Raw genomic sequence first — 14,324 nt, 5'->3', positions numbered from 1 at the left:
CCACACAATCTGTACTTTTCAGGCTAGTCTTTCATCATTCAGCTTCATGAGCAACAGATCTCTCGCAGCAGTTTACAGAACGATGTTATTTGCATATGATTGATTATTAGCTGGAGAATAACAGAAGTCTTGGTGGTATTAGTAGTAAATGTATGGTATTCTGTCAGTTTCAAAGAACTGAGGCTCAGCAAACAGAATGTGGCCAAAGATATGCACAGGGCAATCCAAACCTCAGGCTGGGAGTAAAAGGTAAAGGTAAAGGGACCCCTGACCATTAGGTCCAGTCGCGGACGACTCTGGGGTTGTGGCGCTCATCTCGCTTTATTGGCCGAGGGAGCCGGCGTACAGCTTCCGGGTCATGTGGCCAGCATGACTAAGCCATTTCTGGCGAAACAGAGCAGCACACGGAAATGCCGTTTATCTTCCCGCCCGAGCAGTACCTATTTATCTACTTGCACTTTGATGTGCTTTCGAACTGCTACGCTGGCAGGAGCACGGACCGAGGAATGGGAGCTTACCTCTTCACGGGGATTCGAACTGTCAAACTTCTGATCGGCAAGCCCTAGGCTCTGTGGTATAGACCACAGCGCCACCCGCGCCACAGGCACTGTCAGCAGTGGAGAGATGGATGGAGAGGCCTTATGTACCAGTCTAGGGCCCTCTCCTTCCTCAATATTAACACTAGGGGGTTAGGATTGCACCCATAGTGCCTGTGACTCTAGAACAAATGCAGAGAAACTGACAACTCATCAAATGAGATTGTGGGAAGTTTCTTCTTAGTACAAATGCCAGCTTCCCACCTCTCCCTCAGTCTAATGCAGAATATAAATCCTTTGGGCAGGAAAAGGTGTTAATCTTACATTGTGTACCATGTGTGTTTCAGGGCTGGCCCACCCATTGGGCAAGGGGAGGCAACTGCCTCAGGCAGTTGGATCCATAGGTGTAGCAGATCCAGCATTCAAGGAGGCATTGCCCACTGCTGCTGCCACTGTGGTGCCAACAATGACTGTAGCATGATCATTGGAGGCTGGATTTTATGCCTCCTCGGCATAAACACTGCAATGCCCCCTCTACGGCTGACTCTTGACAAATAGGAGGCACTACTAGTCTTTCCCGCCAGAAGGAAATGGCAAGGGCTGCCCTCTGGGGTCTTTTTGGCTGTACCTACACCTGGTGGGATTCAGAGCCACCACCCCCCCCCATGATAGCCTTTGATTCCCACTTCACCTCTCATTTGATTTGATTCCTTCCCTAGTTCCCAATGTAGATCTTCACTCACCCCTTCTTCCCTCATGGGGAAGGCGCCATTTTGTGGTTTGCCTCAGGTGGCAAAATGTCTTGGGCCAGCCCTACCAAATGTTAAAATAATAGAAACAGTCTCCAGTACGGTAAGCCCATAACTTATGGTACACACATATTTAACACGTTCAGCTTTCCACGTGTGGCAAAAAATTAAAATAACAACAAAGGGGGAGGGGTTCTCAGAAAAGTGACTTTGGCAATCCCAGCCACCGTAGAATTCAATGTGCTTTGACTATACAGTGGTACCTCGGCTTCCGAATGCCTCGACTTCCGAAGGTTTCGACTTACGAAGTCGGCAAACCCAGAAGTATTTTCACCGCGTGTGCGTTCTGCGCCTGCGCAGAAGCGGTGTGTGCGGTCTGCGCATGCGCAGAAGCACAAAATCACGCTTGCGCAGAATGGACGCTTTGACATCCAAAGGTTTCGACTTACGAAGAGCGCTGCAGAATGGATCGCCTTCGTAAGTCGAGGTACCACTGTATGCGATTCCGGCTTCAGGGGCAATTCCCCACAATGTGACCCCTGTATAAGTTGTGGGTTTACTGTGCTTCAGCTGAAAATTGCTTTCAGGGCTGCATTTTCCAGAGCTGAGCACTAGGTGTCGCTATACATTTAGAATACTTTTTTTTTTTTAGAAAGGACAGTTTACTTGGAAAGCGCAGCAGAGGCAGATAAAAGCAATAAGCATGTCGCAGTAACTTATGAAATGAATTTACCCGTCTCACACAATTTTTGTTTCAGAGTAGACCTGAAATCCTCTGTTGCTTTGTTTCCTTCACATCCTGCAGGGCTGTACTGAGGTGTGTTTGGAGACCATTCAGATGCTTTGACCTGTTTTTCAGGATCCTGTGGAGTTTTATTTATAACTGGGGAGTAGAAAGATTTAGGCATATTTTGTTTTTTTACTATGTTGCAAGTTTAAAGCTTGATAATACTGCTGGCTGATGAGCAAGCTCCACAGCGCCCTCCACTTTGGTGTCTTTTAGGTGTCTGGAACTACAACTCCCAGCAGCCTCAGCCAGCATGGCCATGATGGGACTGGTGGGAGTTTTAGTCCAAAACGTGGAGGGCACCAGGTTGGGTGATGCTGCTCTGCTGACTTCTACAGGGATTCGTAAAGCTGCTTTGCAAAGACCAAGCTGTCCTTCTGAAGCTAGCAAGGGGCCGAGATTTTTTATATTTTTATTTATTTTAGAATCCTTATGGATTCAAAGCAGCTTCGTAAAATGAGCAAACGATCAATGTAAAATAACAATTTTTTTAAAAAAAATCACAGTAAAGCAAAACAAACACGATAAAGTTCAAAACTTAAAAGCAAATGTTTTTGCCTGTTGTAAGTTTAATTAATTTATTACAGCTTTCCCAAAATCATTATGTTATAGCTAGGACCCCCCCCCCAAATATGAAGCAAGTTCTGATTTGGTTCTCTTCACCTCCACCCAGGGACCCAGGTGGCGCTGTAGGGACCCAGGTGGCTTTGTGGGTTAAACCACAGAGTCTAGAGCTTGCCAATCAGAAGGTCGGCAGTTTGAATCCCTGCAACGGGGTGAGCTCCCGTTGCTCGGTCCCAGCTCCTGCCCACCTAGCAGTTCGAAAGCACGTCAAAGTGCAAGTAGATAAATAGGTACCGCTCCAGTGGGAAGGCCTTTCTGTGCGCTGCTCTGGTTCACCAGAAGCAGCTTAGTCATGCTGGCCACATGACCCGGAAGCTGTCTGTGGACAAACGCCAGCTCCCTCGGCCAATAACGCGAGATGAGCGCTGCAACCCCAGAGTCGGACACAACTGGACCTAATGGTCAGGGGTCCCTTTACCATTACCTTTTACCTCCACCGTATCTAAACTGGGCTGCTGTATATATGTTTAAGCCATATAGGTCTCAGATACCACTGGAATACTAATCTGTATATATTTATTTTAAATTTGTGCACAGAGTCTGCTGTAGGATATGTGGTTGCATCCATGTCTACTTCTTCTGAGACATCCCCCCCATCAATTCTTTCTCATAATCACATGGATATGAATTCTTAGATATGCCCGCACTCATAATTCTGCTATATATCTTACTCAGAAGTTGTTGCTTCTGTTTGTTTATCACGAGGTCTCCAAATTGGTTTATCTCTCTTAAATGGCCATGTTTCCTTAGCAGACCATGGTCAACATCATGGGTAGGCAAACTAAGGCCCAGGGGCCAGATTCGACCCAATCTAAATTTGACCTTCTAAATCTGGCCCATGGACGGTCCGGGAATCAGCGTGTTTTTACATGAGTGGAATGTGTCCTTTTATTTAAAATGCATCTCTGGGTTATTTGTGGGGCATAGAAATTCGTTCATTTTTTTCCTCCAAAATATACCCCGCCCCCCCCCCCCCACAAGGTCTGAGGGACAGTGGACCGGCGCCCTGCTGAAAAAGTTTGCTGACCCCTGGGTCAACATGGCTAGCTTGAAAATACTGAAAGAAGAAGGATGCTTTTGCCTCAGTTAGAATCATAGAATTGTAGAGTCTGAATAGGCCACAAGGGTTATGTAGTCTCTCGCCCTGATCTGGCCACAGTGATCCATGCGATGGTCACCTCCAGGCTTGATTATTGTAACTCGCTGCCCTTGAAGCTGACCCAGAAACTCCAGCGGGTGCAGAATGCCACGGTGAGGCTCCTTACGGGGTCCTGGCAGCGAGATCACATGCATCCAGTGCTTTACCAGTTGCACTGGCTCCCGGTGGAGTACAGGATCAGGTTTAAGGTGCTGGTTTTGACCTTTAAAGCCCTATGCGGCTTGGGACCCTCGTACCTACGGGACCGCCTCTCCTGGTATGCCCCGCGGAGGACCTTAAGGTCCATAAACAACAATATTCTGGAGATCCCGAGCCATAAGGTGGCTAGATTGGCCTCAACTAGGGCCAGGGCCTTTTCAGTATTGGCCCCAACTTGGTGGAACGCTCTTTCACAGGAGACCAGGGCCCTGCGGGATTTGTCATCTTTCCGCAGGGCCTGCAAGACAGAGCTGTTCTGCCTGGCCTTTGGGTTGGATTCAGTCTGACCCCTGTGTTGTCCTCCCTCGTGGTTTGGATTTATGGACTACTTAAAATGAGGCTGCATTTTAAATTTTAATATTGTATTTTAATCTGTATTTTAATCAATTCTTTTCTTTTCTTTCATGTCCTATTGTAATTTTATTGGTGTTAGCCGCCCTGATCATTTATTATTATTATTATTATTATTATTATTATTATTATTATTATTATTCCAACTTTCATTGTTTATTGCATCAGATTTCCATACATGCATGTTTATAATTTAAAAACAAGGCAGTGTTAATTTCCAAAACCAATAATTAATTGGCTGAACCCATAAATGCAACAGCTTGACTTCACGCAGTGAAAATTCCCAGTGTTCAAGTATTTCATGCCAGTCTCTTATAGATCATAGCAAAAATGTTTCCTGCTTAAGTTTGAAGACTGGACTATGTTGCATTGCTGAAGAGCATGCTGACTCTACAGCCAGCTATTCATAGAATCATAGAATCATAGAGTTGGAAGAGACCACAAGGGCCATCCAGTCCAACCCCCTGCCAAGCAGGAAACACCATCAAAGCATTCCTGACAGATGGCTGTCAAGCCTCTGCTTAAAGACCTCCAAAGAAGGAGACTCCACCACACTCCTTGGCAGCAAATTCCACTGCCGAACAGCTCTTACTGTCATGAAGTTCTTCCTAATGTTTAGGTGGAATCTTCTTTCTTGAAGTTTGAATCCATTGCTCCGTGTCCGCTTCTCTGGAGCAGCAGAAAACAACCTTTCTCCCTCCTCTATATGACATCCTTTTATATATTTGAACATGGTTATCATATCACCCCTTAACCTTCTCTTCTCCAGGCTAAACATACCCAGCTCCCTAAGCCGTTCCTCATAAGGCATCGTTTCCAGGCCTTTGACCATTTTGGTTGCCCTCTTCTGGACACGTTCCAGCTTATCAGTATCCTTCTTGAACTGTGGTGCCCAGAACTGGACACAGTACTCCAGGTGAGGTCTGACCAGAGCAGAATACAGTGGTACTATTACTTCCCTTGATCTAGATGCTATACTCCTATTGATGCAGCCCAGAATTGCATTGGCTTTTTTAGCTGCTGCATCACACTGCTGACTCATGTGATTCAACACCAGGCTATTCTGTGCTCACCCATTTAGCTTATGTTAACATAAAAAAATGCTTGCAGGTTTCAGGCAGGTGACATTCCCAGCACTTCTACCTGGAGATGCTGGGAACTGAAAATCTGGATCTTCTGCACCCAAAGCAAATGCTATGGCCGTTCTCTGCCAAGCAAGTGCTGCCAGTTCTGAAATCATTCAAGTTTGCAGAAACATTCTCGTTGGTCATATTTTTACTCCTTTCTTTTTTAAAAAAAATAATACTGAAAATTCAAATAAGAACATTATCTGTTGCTCTAAAAAGCATATCTCCAGGGCAGAAGTGGCAGCGAGAAAACAACCTCAAGACAGAGGAAAGTGTGTGTGCGGGGGCGGGGGTGTGTGTGAGCTAGAGGCAGAAATGGTTGCCTACCACAATTTAATTGGCCACTTTTATCCGTTCTGTGTGGCTTTCCTCCACCTTTCTTTTTTAAAAACCCCACAAATAAATAAAGATCAGTTGCAGGTGGTGCATTCTTCCGCAGAGGGGCGGTGAGTGAACTGAGCGACGTCTTCCCCTCTGACTGTTTCCTCACTCAAAATTGCCTTCACTGGCTGCTTCCCCCTTATAAGGGAAGAGACTAAAAAGGGGAAGCAGCTGGAGGGAGGGTAATTTGAGAAGTAAGAAACAAGGAGAAAAGGGTTAAGCAATTCCCTGCTCCCACCTACCTCCATCCAAAATACAAGTTGTATGCACATAGTTGGGGGCTCCCATGGCTGGCTTTGTTAAAAAGAACTTTGGGACAGATTGTCTGTCTGCCTGCCTGCCTGCCTGCCTGCCTGCCTGCCTGCCTGCCTGCCTGCCTGCCTCACTGCCTCACTGCCTGCCTGCCTGCCTATCTATCTACTGTATCTAGCTATCTAGGTGCAATGTGTAGGTTCTTTGTGAACCTCCCTGCTACATTGCTTTAATAAATAATCATATCAGTTTATGGGTGATTGTGTTCTTTGTTGTTTGATTCTCCCTCTTTCCTCTGCTAGACAAAATGTCCAACTTAATCAGGAGTGCCAGCTTGGTCCTGCAATCGTGGGTGCCTGGGGCCCTGGGTGCCATGCAGCATGCATGGCCCTGGCACCAAAATTTGTGGGTGCCCGGCACCTTCATGGGGAATTTTGTGGGTGCCCGGGCACCCAGGGCTCCAGGGAAGTTCATTATTAAGTCTTGTGCAAATCTCGTGTTATGATACTTACCCCAAACTCCCATCACTATCACTGCCGCCACCAGGATGATGTTTCCAGCCCATCCAACCTGCAGCATAATTCCATGCCAGCGTGGGCACAGTTGGTGTTCTGCAAAAACGCAGGTGAAAAGATTGGGGATAATGTTCCAAGGCAGGCCTGCGTTCAGCTTTTATGATATGCAGGTAGGGGTTTTACCTGGCCAGAGAATGAATCAGGGGCTCTTTGCCTGCAAAACACCACTGCCTCCAATAGCGAGCTCAACTGGCGAGAAGGAATGGAGCCAAAATGAGACCACTAAGAAATGGGCCCAGCCTCCAACAGTTACCAGTGGATCGAATTGTGCCCAGAATCCTTTAGCTACATGCTAAAATGTACTGTACTCTCTACTGCCTAAACTAGGGCTAGCCCAAGGCATTTTGGCACCTGAGGCTAACCAATTTTTCTCACTTTGCCTGATGGTAGGGCCGCCTCTACTTTGTCTCTTCTTTTCCTTCCTTTGGTCATTTAGTGCTGCCCCCACCTTTTCACCCTCCTTCTTTATTAAGCCTGGTGCCATTTTTTAATACATTTTTTTTCTTAATTTTGTTCTCTGATTAGTGCAGTTTGGGTTTTATTGTACTTGTTTTCAGGTTATTTTGTGAGCCGTTTTAGATATCCCTTGGCCAGAACCACAGAATTCTAGAGTTGGAAGGGACCACAAAGACCATCCAGTACAACCCCCCTGCAATGTAGGAATCTTTCACCCAATGTGGGGCTCAAACCCACACCATTGAGATTAAGAGTCCCATGCTCCTACCAACTGACCTATGTGGCATAGAAATACATAAGAAAATCAACGAGCAAGCAAGCAAGTAAGTAAGTAAATAGCAGCAAGGCATTTGTTTCTCAGCTGCCATTCCTCAGAAACTCCAGAGCCAATGTACAACAAAATACATAAAACCAAATTCAGCAAAATCACAGCAGCGTCAACCACAAAAATAAATCTTTCAAGCAACAGAGCACAAACCAGCTCACCACGCACACGCAAATGTAAATGTTTCCACATGCCTTCTAAAGGCAGGTAGAGATTTGCTCAGAGGGGCAGTATCTGGAAGAGAGGTCCAGAAAGTAGATACTGTACAGGAGTGTGTGGTGTGTGTGTGTGTGTGTGTGTGTGTGTGTGCGCACGACACACACACACACACACACACACACACACACACAGAGAGAGAGAGAGAGAGAGAGAGAGAGAGAGATTATTCTGCTTCCATTACCATCAATTTAACATCCCCAATAAAGGTAAAGGTAAAGGGACCCCTGACCATTAGGTCCAGTCGTGACCAACTCTGGGGTTGCGGCGCTCATCTCTAATTATTGGCCGAGGGAGCCGGCGTACAGCTTCCAGGTCATGTGGCAAGCATGACAAAGCCGCTTCTGGCGAACCAGAGCAGCACACAGAAACGCCGTTTACCTTCCCGCTGTAGCGGTCCCTATTTATCTACTTGCACTTTGACGTGCTTTCGAACTGCTAGGTTGGCAGGAGCTGGAACCGAGCAACGGTAGCTCACCCCGTCGCAGGGATTCGAACCGCCGACCTTCTGATCAGCAAGCCCTAGGCTCTGTGGTTTAACCCACAGCGCCACCTGTGTCCCTAACATCCCCAAAAGATGCCACCTTTTGCCAAGTCTTCCTGGAAATTCTAACAACTTTAGATGAATTCACAAGAGTGAAAATACTCCCATGCAAATATGTTCAGGTCCCAGTTTGTAGATAATAACAAGTATCTTAAATTGCACATGAAAAAACCACAGGAAGACAAAAATTGGTGTTATGCTCATGCCGATCTGTTCTCGGCAGGATATATATATATAATCACATGAACTTCTACGGTATCAGGTCATCTGTTGAAGTGGCACAAGTTCTCCAAAGTTCCTGTTCACCAGTCCTTTACATTTCAAGAAAGTGCATGAGGGAGCCGTACAATCCTAACCATATCAAATGGATACGGGGAATTATTGCTTCATTTCTTTACATGTGAGACTGAACAAAAATTCACTACAGCACCTCAGTCAAAATGTGTTGGCCGACCGCAAAGGGATTATCCACAGATTATCCCAATTCTCTTTAGAATCAGAAGCAAATAATGCGGCAAGTCTTTGTCCCATACTTCAGATGCAGAAACACCTTGCTCATCCCCTTTTGCGGGTACCACTTCAGAAACATGGTGAGCAAGTGTTACATTTTCTCCCATTTCTTCCTTCAGTTTGTGTAAAGCTGCTCTAACTGAGGCTGAAAAGAACAGCATGTTTCTGTAAACTGATTTCAAGCCCCCTAACAGATCCGGCGAGGCCTGGCCCACTTTGAGCTTTTTGAGTTGCAATAAAAATGTAAGAAATGTCGGCGCATAAAAACAAAACAAGGCACCGAACAAAAATTACCTTCTGAATAGAGGACACATTCCCCATGGTCTGCTCTTGTGCCATCAGAATGGACGTATTTTATATTTAGGAACTTTAAAAAACTTTTCAACATGGCATAATTCATATTATCTAGTGAAAGAAAGCACGAAAGAAAGAAAAATGATGGAAGGAAGGAAGGAAGGAAGGAAGGAAGGAAGGAAGGAAGGAAGGAAGGAAGGAAGGAAGGAAGGTATTTTACTAAATCACACCACTTATTCACTTATGAGAAGAGAAGACTCCCTGGAAAAGACCCTGATGTTGGGAAAGATGGAGGGCACAAGGAGAAGGGGACGACAGAGGACGAGATGGTTGGACAGTGTTCTCGAAGCTACGAACATGAGTTTGACCAAACTGGGGGAGGCAGTGGAAGACAGGAGTGCCTGGTGTACTCTGGTCCATGGGGTCACGAAGAGTCGGACACGACTAAACGACTAAAGAACAACAACAAGCTGAGACAGTGCCACATTTTGGTTTGCCATGCAATAAAAAAAAAAAAGGCAAAACTTTGCAATTGCCAAAACACGAATGTGTGCCTGCATTTGAGGCCTGGGCCACATGGCCCTCCTACGTCAGCTTTTAACTGGCCCTAACCTCAACCCCTACGTCTTGCACAAGCAGTTCAAGATAATTCGCCGATATCAACTCAACATACCTGGCTTCTGAACTGAATCAAAGTTTCTTCCGCACGGGGAAACTTCAGGTAATTTTATGTCTGCATAGACAACTGCTCCATCCATGTTGAACTGTCACTCTGGAGAGTAGAACTATATGGGAGTGAGAAGCTTTCTTCACACCCACGTAAAACTCACGGAAACTGAGCTGCTCATGTTATCTTGCTTACATATCAACTCCCTTTTGTGTGACAGCAGCTAAATGACATCCCTCCTTCCCCAAGTACAGTTGCGGTTATATTCATCTGTGCTTACAGGAGGAGGAGGAGAAACATTAAAGAAAGTAGCTGCAGTCGAGAAAGACCCTTGCGCATCTATGGCCTCTGCTGTTGTGGTCAAGAAGGACACTGAAGTTAAAAGTCCACTACTTTCTTTTAAAACCTTTGTGTGCTTTCATTTCATTAACCAGGTCCTCCCCAACAAGAGGGCATGTGTTGCAGTGTGACCTGGCAACCAGACCCTGTGTTGTTGGTGGGAATGTTTGGATGGCCACAACACCCTATTGGAGGTCCCGTGATGCTGGGTGCAATCAGACCAATGGGATGCCAGCAAATTTGTATCGAGGGACCTCTATTTAAGCCCATGCACGTGTCCCTGAGCTTTCTCTTTGGGGCCAGTGCATCGGAACACCCGCCCACCTCTCCCTATATTTAGTGCTTGCACACATGACCTTGCTATGCCGTCGTATGTTGTCTGTCACTGGGACAGGGGCACAGCAAGAATTTTCCCCACTTGGCTGATTGGCTGGTGCCATTTGGGTTTCGCCTGCCGTGTAGCAAATCGTCACAACTTGTAAGGTTGTGGATAGGCTCTGGTTTCAGGTGATAGGGGTGGCAGAGCGGTCCTGGGACTCTTGGTTGGTCAACCCTGAGAGGGGTTGTGCCCTGAGCCAGAGTCCCGGGGGGGGGGCATCTGGCTGGTGGACTGGCTTGACCCCGCCTTCCACTGTGCCGGGTGTCACTCAAGGCTGGGTCAGCACTGCCTGCAAGGGTGCAGGGAGCTAGTCGAACCAGAGCCTATGCAACCACTCACTTGATTGTAATCAAGTTGTGGCCTAAATTCTGCCAAAAAACAAACCAAAAATTTGAGTCTTGTCTGAATTTATTTGGGGAAGGTTAAAGGGTCTACACACGCAAAAGCCAGTTGCCTAAATGCCAGGAGATGGACTTGTGACCCTCCAGACATTTCAGGGTTGCAACTCCAATAATCTCTGGTTATGTGCCATGTAAGCTGGGGGCAGCTGGTTTGAGTTGGATTCCAACAGCTTGGGAGGGCCGCATTCCCCACTTGGAAACCCATATACAGTGGTACCTCTGGTTAAGAACTTAATTCATTCCAGAGGTCCGTTCTTAACCTGAAACTGTTCTTAACCTGAAGCACCACTTTAGCTAATGGGGCCTCCTGCTGCTGCCGCACCACCAGAGCACGATTTCTGTTCTCATCCTGAGGTAAAGTTCTTAACCTGAGGTACTATATCTGGGTGAGCGGAGTTTGTAACCTGAAGCGTTTGTAACCTGAAGCATTTGTAACCCGAGGTACCACTGTATTTATTTTACAGTAATGGCAACACACGAATGGCAAGTTCTTAAACAGCACCTCATTCTTGGTCAGGCCTTGTCCAGTTCATTTTGCTGCCTGAGGCGAAGCAGCAAATGGCACACACACACACACACACACACACACACACACACACACACACACACCACTGAGGCAAGGTGCATCTTTCTGAAAGCCAGCCAAGTTATATTGGCACCTGAGGCAGAAAATCCCACAAGTACCTCTCCCTGGAAGAAAATAAAATGACGGCAAATTAAATAACTAGCAATTTGCTACCCTTTCTTTCCAGGCAAAAATCAGCTACTTGAGGTGCCTAAGGGTAGGACTGGCCCTTGAGTACTATAATTCAGAACAAAAATGAGATACATTTTCTCAATTAGGGTCACATCCGGAGGCCCACACTTTGGGGGTGTTGCTGTTCCTTTTTATAACAGTTATTTACCGCAGTAGAGGCAAATAAACAGGCTGCGAATGTTGACAAGTCTCTTCTGAAGCTTTGCAAAGTGTAAAAAAAAAAAAAGTTTTGCAGCACAAATAACTGGTAACTGGTGGGAGCGGATGGGGGGCAACGGAAAAAGCAGAATTCTATGTACTATTCTTAAGAATAGTAATGAATTGCTAATTGTATGGTGCAGTGTACAGTAAAAATATCAAAGAACCATGAAATTATAAAATCAGAAAATACAGAACAAATGACCAATGCTAAAAAAAAATTCAAGTCTCTATAAATGCTTGCTGAAACAGAAAAGTTTTCAGCAGATGACAAAATACTGCAATTGTAAGTGGCCCATTGTAACAGTGTTCCAAAGGACTGGTGCCGCAACACTAAAAGCTTTAGTTCATGGAGAAACTAAATGAATAATATACAGTATATCTGTGGGGAAAGTCAAGAGGGCTATTCTAGATGATCACAGTGATCTGGCCAGTGAATAAAGTGCAAGGCAGCCCTCCAGCTAACCTTGACTTAGGCCTTTTAGTTCTTTATACACTAACACAGGGATTCTCTAACGAAGTGCTCCCAGGCCCTTGAAATGACTGAAAGTGATTGAGGCTCAGCAATCACAAAATGGCGTTGCAGGGACAGAGCTGGTCACGAAATGGCGGCTGATGCAGGACGAGTTTCACAGAACCAGGTGGAAATTACAGACACCACTCCATCATTGGAAATTGTTAAATTCTTCCTTGTGGTAAGGAGTTCTGTGCATAGCTCAGCTTTCCTCAGGTTAAATGGAGGCATTTGCTCTGGAGGGAATGTGATTCTTATTCCACCACCACACCCAAACTTCTGGTTTTTTCCATCCATCCTCCCTTGTCCTTTTATCTTCATTTCTTCCTCCTGTAACAACTTTCCTCACTTCTCTTCTGTTTCCACCTGATTTATTGATGATGATTAAAAGTAAAGGTAAAGTGACCCCTGGCCATTAGGTCCAGTCGTGACCAACTCTGGGGTTGCGGCGCTCATCTCTCATTATTGGCCGAGGGAGCCAGCGTACAGCTTCCAGGTCATGTGGCCAGCATGACAAAGCCGCTTCTGGCAAACCAGAGCAGCACACGGAAATGCCGTTTATCTTCCCGCTGTAGCAGTACCTATTTATCTACTTGCACTTTGACGTGCTTTCGAACTGCTAGGTTGGCAGGAGTTGGGACCGAGCAACGGGAGCTCACCCTGTCATGGGAATTCGAACCGCCGACCTACTGATTGGCAAGCCCTAGGCTCTGTGGTTTAACCCACAACGCCACCCTCATCCCTATTGATGATGATTACCGTATATCAAATATCAACATTTTCCCCTAGTTTTCTTCAACATCTCCTCTGGACATTTTTCTTCATAGGAAGGAGACCTTTCTCCCCATCCCTGACCCTCCGCCAACTTCTCTGGCTCCCACCCTCCTTTACTCAGCATTCAAGGAGTTGTTGGTGCTGCCATTGCTCCAACAAAAAGGCTGTGGGATGGCTAGGAGGTAGAACGGGTTGAGGAGGCACTGTAGGGTAGGCCATGGCACTGTGACACACCTGAAAATGGCCCAAGGCCCACATGTAGCTTCCAACCCACCAGGAATGCTGTAATATCTCGAATGAAGTCATTTAAAGTTACTTTGTGCCTGACAGGAATTAGGAACATTTCTTTCTTCAGGGAGAAAGAAAAGGTGCTTCGTCCATGTCAACTTTCCTAGAGTTGCTGTTTCCCTCAACTGCTGACTCCCTTTGAGGCTGCCCTAGATTACTCTCTAGGCCTCAATTTCCTGCGGGTAAATGTAGCGTCCAACCTGCACTTTGAGAAACAGCTCGTTCCTTCCAGTGTGTGGGTTTGTTTGGTCCGCATGCTTGAAGAAAGGGGAAGCTGGGGGAAGTGAAGTGAAACATCCTTTCATTGTTTTGATGAGGACAGAGGCATAGAAAAGTAGAAGTGGATATAAGTGGTGCCAAAATGAGCAGACTGTCTCCACTGTGGCAAGTCTCAGGTTGTGGTCTGAGGGACATTTGACAGAGCAACCATGCTAAGGAGGACTGGGTCTGAAAGAAAATAAAAAAAACATCCTTCCAGTAGCACCTTAGAGACCAACTAAGTTTGTCATTAGTATGAGCTTTCATGTGCATGCACACTTCTTCAGATACACTGAAACAGAACTCACCAGACCCTTTTGTATAGTCAGAGGGTGGGGAGGGGTATAACTCAGAAGGGTGGTGGGAATGGGTGATTGGCTGATAGGTGTGGTAAACCTGAAAGGACGACACTTGGGATGTCTGCATACACCACCTTGAGTTGCATAAGAAATACAAAAATGAAACAAATATGTAGGCCAGGGGTGACCAACCTAAGGCCCGGGGGCCGGATGCGGCCCAATCATCTTTTCAATCCGGCCCGTGGACGGTCTGGGAATCAGCATGTTTTCACATGAGTAGAATGTGTCCTTTAATTTAAAATGCATCTCTGGGTTATTTGTGGGGCATAGGAATTCATTCATATTTTTTTCGAAATATAGTCTGGC

The 14,324-nt window shown here is 46.1% G+C and overlaps 1 protein-coding gene across 2 annotated transcripts in view; it reads right to left on the bottom strand.

Moving 5' to 3' along the window:
* Window positions 1-9,973, bottom strand: part of LOC118081057 (C-type lectin domain family 2 member B) — a 74,173-nt gene extending 64,200 nt beyond the window's left edge. For both annotated transcript variants that reach the window (XM_088663411.1, XM_088663403.1), the window contains exons 1-3: window positions 9,758-9,973; window positions 6,677-6,775; window positions 2,019-2,168 (exon numbers count right to left, since the gene is read on the bottom strand). In XM_088663411.1, coding sequence (XP_088519537.1) covers window positions 2,019-2,168; window positions 6,677-6,775; window positions 9,758-9,842 — 334 coding nt within the window. In that variant the 5' untranslated portion in view covers window positions 9,843-9,973. The remainder of the gene's footprint in view (window positions 1-2,018; window positions 2,169-6,676; window positions 6,776-9,757) is intronic.
* Window positions 9,974-14,324: the final 4,351 nt, after the last annotated feature.

The sequence above is a fragment of the Zootoca vivipara genome, chromosome 2, assembly GCF_965207765.1.
Source record: "Zootoca vivipara chromosome 2, rZooViv2.hap1.1, whole genome shotgun sequence".
NCBI classification, from domain to species: Eukaryota; Metazoa; Chordata; class Lepidosauria; order Squamata; family Lacertidae; genus Zootoca; species Zootoca vivipara.
Note: the sequence above shows the minus strand (reverse complement) of the source record. Positions and strands in the feature narration are given on the sequence as shown.